Source organism: Carya illinoinensis, chromosome 7 (genome assembly GCF_018687715.1).
Source record: "Carya illinoinensis cultivar Pawnee chromosome 7, C.illinoinensisPawnee_v1, whole genome shotgun sequence".
Lineage (NCBI taxonomy): Eukaryota > Viridiplantae > Streptophyta > Magnoliopsida > Fagales > Juglandaceae > Carya > Carya illinoinensis.
Genome location: NC_056758.1, coordinates 9,015,651 through 9,032,547, shown reverse-complemented (window position 1 = coordinate 9,032,547; position 16,897 = coordinate 9,015,651). Strand labels below are relative to the sequence as shown.

The 16,897-nt window shown below is 38.0% G+C and overlaps 2 protein-coding genes across 3 annotated transcripts; one reads left to right on the top strand and one right to left on the bottom strand.

The window, feature by feature from the left end:
• Positions 1–7,371: 7,371 nt before the first annotated feature.
• LOC122315045 (V-type proton ATPase subunit c1-like) lies at positions 7,372–8,849 on the top strand. The gene is made up of 3 exons (XM_043130739.1): positions 7,372–7,596; positions 7,747–8,032; positions 8,423–8,849. The coding sequence occupies exons 1-3, from the start codon at positions 7,521–7,523 to the stop codon at positions 8,553–8,555; spliced, it is 495 nt and encodes a 164-aa protein (XP_042986673.1). The 5' UTR covers positions 7,372–7,520; the 3' UTR covers positions 8,556–8,849.
• A 3,119-nt stretch (positions 8,850–11,968) lies between these two features.
• Positions 11,969–15,835, bottom strand: LOC122316548 (probable LRR receptor-like serine/threonine-protein kinase At4g36180). 2 transcript variants are annotated; one of them, XM_043133159.1, is made up of 2 exons: positions 15,582–15,835; positions 11,969–15,449 (listed from the first exon to the last, which is right to left on the bottom strand). In XM_043133159.1, exon 2 carries the CDS (start codon positions 15,430–15,432, stop codon positions 12,100–12,102), a length of 3,333 nt encoding a protein of 1,110 aa, XP_042989093.1. In that variant the 5' UTR covers positions 15,433–15,449; positions 15,582–15,835; the 3' UTR covers positions 11,969–12,099. The 2 variants fall into 2 exon arrangements, with proteins under 2 accessions (XP_042989093.1, XP_042989092.1); XM_043133158.1 differs by having other exon boundaries at positions 11,969–15,835.
• Between the last annotated feature and the right edge of the window lie 1,062 nt (positions 15,836–16,897).

Below are 16,897 nucleotides of genomic sequence, written 5' to 3'. Positions count from 1 at the left end.
GGGGGAAAAAAAAAAACAGATCGAAGAGATATTTATATTCCTTGATATTGTAACTCCTACCTCTGAAAGCTGAAGGAAGGTGGTGCATGCCCTCCATTGTTCCATAGAAAAGGACTTTCAAAACTTGGTTCACATGTATATTATATTAATGAATTCTGCCATTTAAAGATGATGACTGGTATTAATCCGATCACATTCGTAGTATGTTTGGTGCATCATTTGGCACCCCTACAAACGAATCTTTCATATATTAATTAAAATACAAACTAAGGAAGAAATGAAAAATGTGAATATTGGGTTTGCGTAACGAACAAAAGGAGATCCATGCGGGGTCCCACAGGATCTTAACCCTTTTGACATCGACCCACCTCCAAACTTTCTCTTATATTGTCCCTTTCCGTCTGTCTATCCAAGAATAACACCTTACCCTTTAGGAACTTATGTTAGTTAAGGAATTTTAATTAATTTATGGTTGACGGTGGTTGGTGCAGATAAATCACTGGGAATTTGTTGAATCAAATATTAGATTTTTCTTGTCTTTTTTTTTTGTTTTTGACCTGTCTGATCTTGAACTACTTCAGTACTATTCTTGTTCTAAGGTGTGGAACAAAAGCTTCTTCAAGGGACAATGAACAATCATTGCGCCCCTTGAAGGTAGTAATTCTAACATTTCATTGAAAATGGAAATTAAATATATATTACTTTCTAGACCCCTAAAATTTCACTCAAGAGTCTATGATTATAAGCTAGCCAAATTTTCTACACCCATTTGCTTGAATTGTTTTTTGAACCTTTTTTCTACATTAATTTGTAGCCTAGGGGAGGGGAGAGGGCTGTGGAGGATAAGTTACGAGAAATCTCTTCTCATTCTATAAGCTGGTGATGATTGATCATAATGTGAATAATTAGAGTGGCGTTCCTGTGGCTAATTTATATATATGATCATAATTGATTGAAAAACTGTATCAAATTGCTCAAATGGTCGCATGTATATATATCATGTACTAATGGATGAGTACTTCATATGATAGTTGATTATAAGAGTATTTGAAATTGGAGCTTAGTCTCCATATTGGTGTATCAAACACCTAGCCATGGATGTCGGGCCAATATAACAATGGTGGAGAAGTGGATCGAAGAAAACATGAAATCAAAAGGGAATAAAAATCAATGAAAGTATGTGGACCTTTTCATGGTGTTTAACCGATGAAGTTGAAGATGCAATGAAACACGCGACTATATTAATAACAAGCAAAATGGTTGCTTGGTTGCGAAAAATCTCCTCAAGTTCTTTTCCAAACTTGAAGATTTGAAGCGAGATAGAAATATATATGAATAACTCTATACTATTTATTTTTGTCGTGCTAATTTTTCAGGCATGCAGCACTAAATAATATTCAATGGATTTCATAATGCTTATTTCATATATTCATCTAATCTCTCATATTGATAAGAATTTGAGAGGACCTTGATCATCTTAGTACCTCTAACACTGAAGTACGTACTAATCTTATAGGTTTAAACTTTAAATTAAATTATGATGTACGAGTGATTCAAATAAAAAAATGTTCTCCCAACAGGTAGGTATATATATGCTTTTCATGTGTAATATTTTAATTGGTGTGTTGTCTCAAACCTTCTGGGAAAGAATAGCAGTGAAATGAGTGATCAGTGAAAGAGATGGATGGGTTTTTCAGTTGAACAGGAACTCTCTAGGCATAAGGTCATGTGGGCGAAGATGGGTCATGGATTGAGAAAGAATTTGGGGCGGGAGGGGATAGATGCGCTCCATGATGGCCGCAGGTGAGCTGAGGGGTCCTGGATGCTGTGTTTCCATTGGGTTGGGGCCGATTCCACCCCTTGTTGATTAGATATTTCTGAGGTGCCAGTGGAGGGTCCAGTCTCAATCAATTACAAACGTGCTGGAATTGACTGCTTCAGATCTCAATGATCTAGCTTGTATTTCGTAGATATGTCACTTGTAGTTCTTAGTTCTAGCTACGATTTTTGTTTTTCACTGGAAACAAATTGTCGTTTGGTTTGTGCTAGCTGGTTAGTCAAAAAGCAGCAGTATGGTTCCTGTTTAATGTTGCCTATTTCTACCTCCTTTATCGGATTGATGTTTCTAGTTCAATCAACTTTATTAGTAGACTTGGTTTATCCATCCTGCTGGTCGAACTGTACAATCATTCGTATTATGCAGACTCGCTATCTGTGCATACCCTACTTGTATTTGAGATCCTGAATGCAATCGAAAATTGGTTTTCGTTCATGATTAGAGGAAGGTGCTGGGAGCTGATATTTAGTGCGGATATTGCTGGCCACCACATGCTATTAATGCTTGTGCATCCGCCATTCATTTGCCTGGTTCCAACTATGGCCCAATCACCAATATATTTGCTAGAGCTGATATGGGTGGTGTTCGGATATTAGGTTAAGATCTCCAGAAACATCTGTGCATAGGCCGGGTCCAGCAGAATTGAATAAAAAATGGGTATTTGGAAATGGCCTGGAATTTTCATTTTTCTCACCCAATAAGCAATATTTGAAAGCACAAATATTCCGTTCTTCTTCCAAAGAATATCACGTAATCAGGGAAATTAGTTTATTTCAAGTAGTGCAGAAAATGGATTGATCATCACCTTATAAAGTAATGGAAAGCATCATGGAACGATTGCACTTCGCATCAGAATGACCAGATAACAGACTCGTAATAATATCAAAGTAATGCTTTACAAGGGTTTCCTTCTCATATTCCTAGCTATCTATCGATTGGCCCCATTTTCCATATCTGAAATGAACGTGTGGCGCCCAATAACTATACTTTGCAGGTGTAATATTTTATGTCCAACACCCTCAATGTAATGTAAAGCTAATCATCTTTGTATTCATTATAACAATCCCCAATAAGCATAATCAATGAAGAAATGCTAAAAGTCAACTTTTCAGGGCGTTGGGAATTGGAAAGACCGCATTTCTGCACTACAATTTATAGCAGATAACAGAAATGATGAAAGCAAGATCAATATCATTTGAATCTCTTTCTTCTTCTTTTTTCCTTTCTAGTGTAAATCTTAATCAAAATGTATTAAAATTTAAGCATTAGCTAGCACGTTCATCTAGTCCATCAAAATGGTCATAATTAGTGTCCATTCGTATGGCATTTATATGCTCTGTAAGTAGAGAACACTGAAGATCATGCAGCATGAAGATGGAAAAGAAGGCTATAATTGTTACTTATGCGCATCATGGCTAAGGTTCAAGCTTAACCCACCACTTCGCTAAAAATCTGATAAAATTATTGAAGAGAAAGTAAGAACAGCCTAATTACCCATTATTTTAACGAGTGATGCTTGCATTTCCCTTACAATGCAAAAACTCTGCACTATCAGAAGACCCAGCTAGAAGTACTGACTTTAGAGGGGCATAAAAAACGATGAAGAAAGTGTGCAAAAGATGCAAAAAACTGAATACTATTATTAAAAATTGACGAGAGGAATTCTTTCGGAGGATTGGCTTCTGCTGGAATAGCAGGGAACCCTCTCTTATGAGGAGATCGCTGAAACTGTACAATGCTTTAAGAGACATTGAAGTTACTTTCTTGGTGCCTGTTACGTCGATAATTGCTCGTAATTGAGTCCTAATGTCGTCTCAAAAGACTACGCTTTGACAAATTAACGGTAGGAGCTCGCTACCAGCAGATCTCTTATTTTCTTTAGCTGGTAATTCTTTTAAGGTGATATTATCGCCGCAACAAGTCTGCCGCTACATGTAAGATGGTTGTCGAGGCAAAAACTCCATATGACCGCTTTTAAATTAATTTTCTTTTGGGTAGTGCTACTATTCTGACGAGGTTTGACCAATGGGTGTGTACTTAGTGTAAATTATATTTTCTTTTTATTTTTTCTTTCAAATATTTTTAAACATTTTTAAATATTTAAAAAAATAAAAAATAATCAATGCACTAATAGTCACTTTTTTAATTATTAAATAAAAAAATAAAATAAAATACATAAATGGTCAAATTGAGAGAACAAACTTAACGAGATAATATCATTTTCCTTTCTTTTTCTAATGACAAATATTTCCATTCACTGTCCTAAAAAACTCAAGCAATTCGTTTCCTTTTAAATCCATTTAATTTCTCAGTATCCATGCAAAAATAAAAAAATAAAAAAAGATATTACAATGCACATTAAGATACGATAACAGGTTCACATGCTTAAAAAATGCATAAAACAATCTCTAAACGTGTTAGATAAAAAAATAAAATGATCACAGGCACATTAATAATTTATGCAATAAATACTAGGGTTGCACAACGGGCCCTCGCATCCGGCACACCCACACCCCCCGATTTGGTCCCCACCTGGGTGGACAAGGGCGTCCGCCCTCACACAGCGGGCTTGGGTTTTCACCCATCCACTTAGCCCATTATATATATATATATTAAAAAATGAGCCCAAAACAATGTTGTATTTTAAATGCATTCCCATCGCACCTCTTTCATTCTCTCTTTTCTCTCTCTCTCTTTCGTCACCGATCAGTCTCTCAGACTCTCTCCCTCTTGCCATCACCTCTAGCCCCATCTCTCTCTCTCTCTCTCTCTCTCTCTCTCTCTCTCTCTCTCTCTCTCTCTCTCCATATGATGCCATATGCTGCATAATGGGCGGTGGGAAGGATGGCATGGGGGGCAATCCACCCCTCTACATCCAAATGAGGGCAACCACTCACCGCGGGAGGTGAGGTTGGGGCCCGTGGCCTGTGGGGCTAGCGGAGGGCAGGGTCAAGGGCTACCCGCAGTGGTAGAACCAACAATTATATTGAATGAGACCATTTTTTATTATTATTTTAGACACATTTATGTAAAAAGTAATATTAAATAAGGTGTACAAGCTCTACGCATTTTCTTTAAAAAGAAATGGAATCTATCATTAAAAAATAATTTTTTTTTATGTAGATCTTAGACTTATTTACTTTTTTCAAAATGAGTGGGCGGGACATGCAGTCGTAGGACTGAAAATATCAATTCTCTTATATAAATTAAAAAGAGATTGAAAAATTATAAAAACATAACTACAAAATATTTTCATATAAATCATCGACTTTAAGTAATTTTTCTTGAATTTTTTACTTTGGGTTCCATATTAAGAAATCCAATATTGTATAACAAAAAACTTTGAAATTCGTATTAATAAGTTTATTATTTATCCCAAATTTAATTCTAATTTTAATTTTAGAAAAACCACATACTTGAAAATAGATAATATATAGAAATTAAACAAAATATTGGGCTATAAAAAAATTGGAGAGAGGCATTTTTAAGTATATTGAAATTGAAATTAAAAAAAAAAAAAAAACTTAGAGAGCATATGGAGATTATACTTTTTTTAGGGGCCATTTTTTATATTTATAGGATTATGTATACAATCAGGGTTTATCATATGATTTAAATTGTTTTTGTTTGTTTTGGGGGGTTGGGATATGGTACAACGTGGCTGCACCATTGGCTGCCCGCTTGGGAGGTGTGATTAGCACACCTAATAAATATAGCCAAACTTTTAGCTTATAGGAGTAATAGAATATATGTTTGAACTTGGAACATTTGCAATATTAATTCATTTGTCCAATTAATTATATATGTTAGTTAAGAGTTCTCTCGCATCTACCACATTTGGTAGGAAGGATGGAAACTAATGTTCTAAATTCTGTTTCAATGATCATTTTGGTTTAGATACTAGAATATAATATTTTGGTATTGATATATTTTGATATATTATTTTAGGATAAACAATATAAAAAAAAGAAAAAAGAAAAAAGGTTGAGCTATTGGTTTCAAAAGATAATATTAAAAAAATTACACACTTAAGTTGAGACAAAAAATAAAAATAAAGAGTTGAGAAATTATTAAAAACAATGAGACTTAAAAAAGAGAGAGAATGTAGAGATATAGTTATAATTATAAAATAAATCTAAATATATAAATTCCTTTTGTATTTTAAAATTATATTAATGCAATCCAGATTTGAAATTTAGAAAAATATTATCTATAAATAAGAAAATTATAAAATTGCCATTAAAACGGTTTGATATTGACTGAAATGGACTAGAGTTTGAAATGAAACAAAAAGAGAATAGAATGTATTGGGTACTACATTAGAACGGAACAAAAATTCAAAACTATGATCTAAACTAATGCCACCTCATTCAACACATGATTATTAATTTCTTTTTTGAGTAGCTTAATTTTTTTTTCAAATTGGCTGATGTGTTTAGGTATGCGGAGCGGGGGGTGGGGTTTTCAAACTCACCCCCCGCCCCGCTAGGCAAGGTGTGGGCGGATTTTCAATCTGCCCGGCTTCATATTTACTTAAAATGTGAATTATATTTAACTAGGTTTAAAAATGATTTTTAGGTCTACAAGTGATTAAAAATATATTTTTAGAACTAAATTGTAAATTTAAATTTATAAATATAACTATAATTTAAAAATTATGTAGTTTTTAAATTTGCTAGCGCATACTTTGTGAACAAGTTTAATAAATTGTAATATGCATATTTATATATACACAATTTATAAAATATAAATATATTATATATATAAGAGGGGTGGGGCGGAGGAAATGCCAAGCGGGGTTGCCCGTCAGACCATGAGGGGGCAGGGCGAACGGCGGTGGGGTATTGGGGTGTAGGGCCCCACTGCCTACCCTAGATGTGTTGCCGTGTCACATTAGTTTGTATGCTCATGTAATAGCCAATGGAGTAGTCCAAACATTTTGGTTCAATTAGGCCTCATTTGGATAGAGAGATGTTTTTTTTTTTTTTTTAATGGATAGAGAGATGTTTAAAATGAGTAATACTATATACAATTATAACTTGTGCAAGTGTTTCACAATTCTTTTGAAAAAGAATGAAGTTTACAATTAAAAAAATTAATTTCTTATAGAGAAATGATATGCAATCATGGAATGATTTTGAAAAAAAGTTAGTAAATATGAAACTCACATGAAAAATTTAATTGTTTTAATAAAAACCCCACTATTTTTCAAAAAGTGTGTGCAACATTTATATAGCTTATGACTATATCTAGAATTACTTATTTTTTTATATGAGATTTATATTTACTCATTTTTTTCAAAAGTAATGTACGATACTTGTATCTTCTATAACTATAAATATCATTTCATTTTTTTAATTTATATTATTGGATGGGCATCTGCACACTGATAAGCCCATGGTTGAGCCTAGCCCGTTAATTGAGCTGGGTCGACTGTCCTAGCTGTGTAGGATCTGGGCCCGAGACGTAGCACGGCCCATATCGAAAATGTCAGCCATGCTTTAGCTTAACCCGCTCAGTTACTGACACCGGAGATCTTACAAGTCACCGACCGTAAAAGATTGTACGGCCTGTAGTGACCCACGCCGAAGGGGCGAAGCTTCCTTCAAGTACCACCCCACTCCCTCTCAATTTTCAATCAATTTCCAAAACTCTCTCCCAAATCCAATCAAATCCTGGAAAAATGTCCACATTCGGCGGCGACGAAACCGCTCCGTTCTTTGGCTTCCTCGGCGCCGCGGCTGCCCTGGTTTTCTCATGTAAGCACACTGCACAAGCCCTTACCCTCCGTTTGGTTGTCGACAAAATCATGGCATAAAATTCTTTATTTTCTCGGCCGCCTATTATTCATCTTCCCTTCTTCTTTGGCCTTTCCAAAACAATTTGAGGTTTGATTGTTTTGTTTTTAGGTATGGGAGCGGCATATGGCACAGCAAAGAGCGGCGTGGGGGTCGCCTCCATGGGAGTAATGCGGCCGGAGCTTGTGATGAAGTCGATCGTGCCCGTCGTTATGGCTGGAGTGTTAGGTATCTACGGTTTGATCATTGCGGTTATTATCAGTACGGGTATTAACCCAAAGGCCAAATCGTATTACCTTTTCGACGGTTACGCCCACCTCTCCTCCGGTCTCGCTTGTGGTCTTGCTGGCCTTTCCGCCGGTATGGCTATCGGTATCGTCGGTGATGCCGGTGTCAGGTACTCTCTCTTTCTCTCTCTCATATATATCATCATTTGTATATATGTATGATACGTTTTAGTCTGTAATCATGTGGATGGTTATGGCCGTGATTGTGGTGACACGGGCTCTATTTTTCTTTGGGAATGATATTATATTATTGAATCGGACATTGTAACCGCTCAATCTTACCATGAATTAAGAGTCCCTCTACATTTTGAATCTTTCAAGGTTTTTTGTTCCTTCATTAGTTCAATTTTTTGTTGTGGTCATGTGAACTTGCTATAACCAAGCCACCAGACTGCCTTTGTTTTTGTTCACTTCAACGCTTGTGATATGTAAGAAATGCTTTCCTACATTAACCTTTAAAAGAAAGTATTCTTTGATGGACTTTGATTGTATTTCTACAGAGCAAATGCACAGCAGCCAAAGCTTTTTGTTGGAATGATTCTCATTCTCATCTTTGCCGAAGCCTTGGCCTTGTATGGCCTCATTGTTGGTATCATCCTTTCTTCTCGAGCTGGCCAATCGAGAGCAGATTAGAGGAAGGAAAGGTTTGCTGCAAGTAGCCATTGTTGGTGTTGTAGGGATTGCTTCAGGTTATTCATTTTCATTATGGCCTTTCAATTACGTTGTTAAGAGTTTCTATGATAATTTGGAGCCAAGTTTCCTTTGGAATGAAGCATAATAATCTGCCGCTCCAGCTTTTGCTGTGTTTTAGATGATAGTTTAAACCATATAAAGAACCATTGTTGTAGCACAGCCATCTCGAACATTCTTATACATTTCTGATGATCATAATGCCTGCTAAATCATATTTCTTGAACGTTGTAGTAATTGATTCCGTTTGTCGGTCCGCTTTTTATTGACTTGTAATCTTTTTTCTTGAACGTTTTTTCATTTCCTGTGTGCATGCACGCCTGTGTGCTTGATGTAGATGCCTACGTTGTAATCATTTGTTGGTTGCCTTGGCCAGGGGCGGAGCCAGAAATTTAATCTAGGGAGGGCCAAACAAAAAACTAAACAATATACAAGAAATATTTTTTTGTTATATTTTTATATAATTTTTTTTTACTATATATAATAATTTGATAGGAAGATTTACAATAAAAATAAAATACGTTTAATACAACTTATGTATTAAAAAAGTATTTGATATGTCAAGAATAATATATTATTGAAATAATATTATAAAAACATTCATACAAATATATTAAACAAAAGAAATATATAGTGTCTAAAATTGTAATTTGCGTTCTTTTAAACAAATAAAATCATTTCCAGTTTTTAGATACTAGAAAGCTGGAAATGGGTTCGTCGTGCCTCACAATCGAGCATGTAAAACATCTGTTTATTTTCTTCATTTTGATGTTGGAAAATAGAGAAAATAAAATGTGAAGGACGAGATATGAAGTATGATGAGTTGTGCCGTGTGTGAAAGAAATGCCAGTTTGTAAATGGCAGATTGCTGTAAGCCATAACTTGGAGATTGAAATGCTTTGAAAAATTGAAAGAGATTAGAAATATTACCGGTTATAATTAGAATTTTTTTTAAAATTTTATTTATAAGAAAAATATGTATTTTATTTTATATGAAATGTGTTTTATTTATTTTATTTTTATATCAAATTAAATTTATGAATGGGCCAATACATGATAAATTAATATTATTTTATTAAATAAAAAAATAACATATATATATTATTCAAGAATGCCACTAGCTTTGGCATTCTTGAAGGTATCCAAGACAAATTACTTGCGTAGTTTATAGATTATGAAAGAAAAAATTCTACTTATTATCTTCACACCATATATAATTTTTTATTTTTTATCAAATGTATAGTGTATATATAATGAATAGAAAAATTCAATTAGTTTTGAAAGAATAAAATAAAAAGATAAAAAATAAATATGATGTGTGGGATGATAACAAATCTCTTATTGAAATAACATAAGGAGATTTAAAGACTTCTTAGTTGAGTTTATAGAAAATTTTGATCACAGCTGTCATTTGACATCTCTTGGACTGAATTAGTTGGATTCTTTAAATGAAAAATACTATTGAGGCAACAAGTTCTTGCTCTTGGGCCGTGTGATGTTCACCCCACTCAAATTAGGGGTTGGGTCTAGCCCAAGGCAGGGCCCACTTGGTAGGAATGACGTCACACCCCTAGCATGGCTTGCGACCTGCATACTCAGACAATGGGTAAGTTGTATTATATGCACAAATAAGTCATCACGTAAGGACTGAAACGCCGCATTAAATGATCACCACTACCCTTGCCATTGAGGTAGTGGGAACACCATCCCCCATCAGCCAACACAAACGCACAAGAGTGGGAAGAGGTAGATTGTGTGCAGCACAACAAGGTGATGATGGTAGGCACGTCAAAAAGGACTATATGATTAGAACGACGTAAGGTACGACTCAACACGATCCACCAACAGCCATGTGCACCAACCCAACCTATTATAAATAAGCGCCAAGAATGCAAGTAAACTTTTGATTTCCTATTCGATTTCTATTAACACTCAAATGGTGAACTAGAGTTTTGACTTAAGTATCGTAAGTATCTCATACCTCCCGAGCCCATCTCATCAAACTTTGCAAGGATAAAACAGCGGAGAGGCCTCATTGCTCAAGGTACGAAACACGGTATCAACAACTGTGATAAAACTTTCTGTCTTGTATTTGAAGTGATTGGCTACATCAACTCATTCTAAGTCATGTATACGATTAAAAATGACAAAATTAAAGATGAAAGTATTATTATTGCATTCAAATATAGGCACGGGGAGAGAGGGGTGTTTCCACTTCTAGATGGGAACTCTCTTTTCCCTGACGTGGATGAAGTTTCGAGGGGCTTTCATTAGAATTGGACATTAGAATAATGCTCCATTTCTTACTTGGGCTACAGCACATCTATCGGCGTGGTGCGGTGTGGTGTGCCTCACTGACCGACCCAGAAATTAATAAAGCGGGTTTAACTATTTGGAGAAGCATGCTCAACGGTTCACTTTGAATATTTTACTTTTGTACTTTGTTTTTTTCCCTTGTCCAATGCAAACATGATTAAATTTATTTTAAATATAGCATTCTTAATCACATGTTTTATATTTTCAATAAAATCTCATAAATGTTTGACTAATAAAATTATTAGTCGATATATTGATAATAATAAAATGTGAAGGGGAAATGTTGCTGGATTTAAGAATTCATCCTGTCTTTTCCAGTTTCAACTTATCATTATAATTTTTTTAAATGTATATACAAAATATAATAAATTATTTAATTTTTTTAAATTTTATAATAATAATAATAATAATAAATAATATTATAATAACATTTTATTTTATTTTCATCTAATATCGTCGGTATCTAAATCTTAAAATTTGGAACATTTCCTTTGTACTAGCGTCAGTACAGTAGTACACTTGAACAAAAACAGACAAGATGATAAATTTTAATTTCTATTAAAAGAAACGAAATTAGGATTTAGGGGTCCCACAAAAGTTTGGTGACCCACTATTTTTATTTCCTTTCGCTCTCTGTTTGAACAGCTTTACGGTGCTTCCCTAGTGGGACCCGAAAACGTTGTCTTTTCTTCCTACTCTCACTGCATCTTAATTAAAACAACTGAACCGACCTGTCGTCTTAGGGAAACGACAGTTTTTTTGCCAGGGTGTATAACCTAGGGACCCCGCCCGCCACTAACGGCTACATTTTTTACTCGCTACAATAACCGAGATCCCTTCGCCTTAACCCAAGAAAAAGCCACGTGACTTCCCTGACAGAAAAAGCCCGCACTCGGTCTCTTGGCGGGAACGCAGTGGGCTCCATTGAAGAAAATATTTAAGCTTTGGTGGACCCACCTTGCTGATGCAAATGCAGGCCGGCATCAATTCGCATGCAGACAAGCAATGGCAAGAAAAAAAAAAAAAAAAAAAAGCGTAACTTACGTTGATAGCAATCTTTTCTTTCAAATCGAGAAAAAAATAAAAAAGAAATCAGAGAGAATCTAAAAATTCAGCTAATGGGCAAAAAACAAAAATGGTCAAGATTCCGAAAAATATAAAGGGTCTCGGCTTATGCCGGAGAATGTTGTGAGGTTGGATCGGCGGATGAAGGAATATCGGGCCCGACCCGGCAACCCTCCAGCATGAAGACGATGTCGGACATGGTGGGTCGGTCGAGGGGGTCCGGTGCTGTGCAGAGCAACCCGACTTTGACTCCAAGCAAGAATTCTTCCCATTCTGATGACTCGGGGTCGAGCTCCAGCAGGCCCGGCTCTAGCAACTCTGTAATTTGACCCTTTTGCAATTGTTTCTTCACCCACTTGACAATGTCTTCGTCCTGCTGCGTGAACATCACGGGTCTCTTTCCGGTCAAAAGCTCGAGCAGGACAATACCGAAGCTGTATACATCTGATTCTTTTGTGGCTTCCCCTGTTAGGACTGCTTCTGGCGATATATAGCCTATTGTGCCGATCGAAGTGGTTGAGGTGGAGGCTTCGGCTGGGGTTGCTACTGTGAGGCGGTCCAGACCGAAATCAGATAAATGGGCTTCGAAATCGGCGTCAAAAAGAACGCTTTGAGGCTTGACATCGCCATGCACCGTGGAGGAACTGTGTAGGAAGGCCAAGCCGCGGGCGATCCCGAGCGCAATGAGGTGGCGCATTGGCCAATTGAGGACATGGCCGTCTTGGTGGGATGCCTCTTGGAGCAAACTCGCGAGGTTTCCATTGGGCATGTAGTCGTAGGCAAGGAGCCTCAAGTCGGGTGCGCCGGCATAATATCCGCGCAGGACAGTCAAGTTTCGGTGCTTTACTTTGCCTAGCGATTCTGCTTCTTTTCTGAACATGTTCTCGTCGAGAGAACCATCTGGGAGTCTGCGGATGGATAGCACCATTCCATCGTTGTAGCTTGCTTTGAAAACCAACCCATATCTTGTCCTGCTTAATACGTTCTCTTCGTCGAATTGCCTGGTTGCCTCAATTGTCTCTGCTAGGGTGATCTTGTTATTGAACATCACCAGCTTCGGCCCCACGCCACCGTTATCGGTGCTACTTCCGCGGCCTCCACTTGCCCCCGAGCTAGCCCTCCCGGGACTTCGTTTCTTCTCCCCAGATGCCCCTTCTTTGAGCCTCTTCCGCCACCTCAAGAGGCTGAAAATGTAGAAACAGCAACACAATGCCAGTAGGCAAGCCCCACTCGCAGCAACAACAATTAACAAAATCAGCCTCCTCTTCCTATCCCCATCAGTCATCCCCTGACAATTTCGATCCATTGGCTTCCCGCACAAGTTCTGATTACCTGAAAAGGCTGATGGGTCATTGAATCGAGTACCCAGCATTGCAGGGATCTCGCCTTGGAGATTATTACTCGACACATTGAAGCTTACCAAGCTGGAAATCATTGTAAGATTAGGTGGAATAATCCCGCTTAGGTTGTTACTAGAAAGGTCCAACTTCCTCAAATTTGATAGCCGGGATAATGAGACCGGAATGCCACCTGAAAGATGATTCGAGTCCAGTAATAAAGCTGTCAAAGACGAGCACTTGGAAATCTCCTCCGGGATGTCACCTGTTAGATTGTTTCCACCCAAATCAAGCACTTCCAAATGCGAAAGTCGAGACAGATCCGTAGGAATGTGGCCCATTAGAGAGTTTGACCGGAGCTCGAGAACCTCCATATCAGTGCAGTTACCGAGCTCCGGTGGAATAGGTCCGGAAACATGATTATTCGACAATGACAACACCACCAGTGACCGAAGAAAACCGTAATTTCCCGAAATGTGACTGGAGAAGGCATTGGAAGTTAGGTTCAAATAGCGCAAACCCATCAAACTACTAAACCCTTCAGGAACATCCCCTGAAAAGGAGTTCTGCTGCAGAGCAATCACTTGCAGATTTGGCAAACCCGAAAGCTCAAAGGGTATTTCCCCAGAGAGATTCTGTTTGCTCAAATCCAGACTCGTTAACCTGAAAAGATTTCCCATGCTCGGCGGAACCCTCCCGAAAAACCCATTATCACTCAGATTCAATACCATTAACCGACTCAGATTACCAATGCTCGTAGGAATTTCACCAGAAAAATCATTACCACTGAGGTCCAGTGTGGTCAAATTGCTTAATCCCATTAGCTCCTCCAGCAGAGTTCCATTCAATCTGTTAGCTCTCAGGTTCAAAGTCTCGAGCACCAAAAGATTGCGAAAACTCGCCGGAACTGAACCCATAAACGAATTTCCTCCGAGGGATAACACCTTCAAACCATTGATGTCTCCTAAAAATTCGGGAATCTCTCCCGCAAAGTGGTTTCCCTCGAAATCAAGAATGCTTAATGACCTACATTTCTTGATCTCCATTGGAATCACACCACTAAACGAGTTGTTCGCCAAGTTTAACTCCTTCAACCTCACCAGGTTTCCAATCTCAGAGGGAACCACACCAGAGAACAAATTGTCGGAAAGATCAACTGTCTCTAAGGTGGATATAAGTGTTAACACCGAGGGAAACACACCGTGAATCCGATTGTGTTGAATATTCAGAACCTGTAGAACACTGAAACACGTTGACGTCTCGGGCCTCACCATATCCGTGAACGCATTGAATCCCAGCTGAACAAATCGAAGGGACGGCGCATAGACCGAGACGTTGCAGATCATCGACGTAGGGACCGAACCGGAGAGATTGTTCTGCGAGAGCGTGAGCACCTGAAGCTTGGGAAGAGCTCCCAGTGCAGCGGGAACGACACCTCCAAGCGAATTGCCTTCGGCGCTTAGGTGCACAAGCGACGAGCAATTGGCTATTGCTGAGGGAAGAGTTCCTTCCAATAGATTGTGATCGAGCCAGAGGTACTGAAGCTGTTGGAGCTCTCCAAAACTCGCCGGAATCTGTCCTTCAAACTGATTGTACGAGAGGTTAATGAGCTGGAGCTCAGTTAGGTTCAAGACGCTCCTTGGAATCTCGCCGGAGAAGGCATTTGAGGAGAGATCAAGGTACTTGAGTGCCGGAGGGAGATCACTGGAGATATCACCGGAAAGGTGATTCTGCGCCAGATTGAGGATTCGGAGGCCGGTGAGGTTACCGATCTCAGGCGGGAGCTTTCCAGAGAGCGAGTTGTACTGCAAGAACACAGAGCGGAGGAGCGTGCATTTGGAGAGAGAAGAAGGTATGGTCCCGTTGAAGGAGTTTGACCGTAGGCTCAGCTTCTGCAACATGCGCAGGTCTGCAAGGCGGTCACTGAGTCGGCCACCAAGTTGGAGGCGAGGCAGGCGAAGCTCCGTAACTCTGTTGTTCTCGCAGTCAACTCCGCGCCAGTCGCAGGGAGCAGCCGGAGTGGAAGAATCCCAGCCGGAGAGCGCTCCAAGTGGGTCATGCACATTGAGTTTGAAAGACGTCAAGGCTTGGACTTCCGCCATGGTTTCGGCACTGCGCTCTGCGGACGATGATAAGGGTGCGCATGCGCAGAGGACCAGCACATAGAACAGGAAAACGGATTCAGCCATGGACAGCAACGATGGATCTCGTGGAAAATAAAAACACAAAAAAAAAAAAATGAAAAATTTACAAGCTCTGATTGAAACCCACTAAAGGGTCTGCGCACAAGGAGCGTGTGTTGGCAGAGATGCCATTTGAAGAGGAGAGAGGGATCGCCATAAGTCTCGCCTGCAGCGAGCGTTTACGTTGGTGTTTTTGGACTTCGTTCAGAGACCCACAAACACACACACAGAGTCAAGCCAGAGGCAACAGAGATTTTCGCAAATCTTTCACACTCTCTCTGTCCTCAAAACCCTTTGAACAAACGCTTTTCGAAGCGGCATATTGTTGGTGGTGGGACCTCGTCTCTGGTCAACTTTTTAACCACATATGAGATGTGATGGGTCGAATCATTGAGCCCTGTGTGATCTTATCTTTGCTCTGTTTTTAATTAATCTTTTCTCTTTATTTATTTCCTTTTTCTTTATTCGTTCGTGAAAGAGATTAATCAACGCTATCATTTTTTTTAATGTTAGTTAACTGCATGATTATTTTTAAATTAATAATTTCTGACTCGTGAATTAGATCTTGGTCTAATGGTATAGGCAACACTTCTCATTCAAAGTGATAGATTGACTTTATAATATTTAGTATTATGTTTCAAATGATAACTTAGATTTTATATAAAAAAAATTTATATTAGAATAAGTTATATTCATGGCAAAATTTTTAAATCATAAGTTAATTGATTGTATTTAAAATTTTATAAATATATAATTATTAATAAATTTGAGACGAGACCATAAATACACGTGGCTCACTATTCATCGCTTAAAAAAAAAAAAAATTGATCAATCCATTCTATTGAATCTTAGGGATTTAAGTTTCACATCTACAAACTATTCATTCATAGGTCGGCTGTGCTTTCTTATGCCTAATTGGTCACAATCCCATTTTTTCTTTCTTTGTTTTGGTTCTTTCTTATTCTTCTTCTTGGACACCTTTTTTACTTATTTTATATTTTAATTTTGAACTTTTCTTCGGCAACCTCATTCTTTCTTCCCCATTATTCTGACTAGATGTCGCTGTTAACCAACTTTTTCCTTTTATATTTTTCTTGCAGAGTTGATTGGTCAAAATGACAATTGAAAAGGCTGGAGGAGGGAAAAAAAGGGAAAAGGGTATGTATAGGCTAAACATTCTTTTAACCATGTTGAAAACTAGCTTGTCAAGGAAAATGACACAAGCTAAAATCCGGGGTAGTTAATTTGAAAAAGCAACCCACCACAAGATTGAGGTTAAAATCAACCTAGTGGGACCCAAAAACAAAACACAAAGGTGGTACTCACTCAAGCTATTAATTAGAATGATGCAAAAAGATGTCTTATAATGGGGTGCATATTGGCG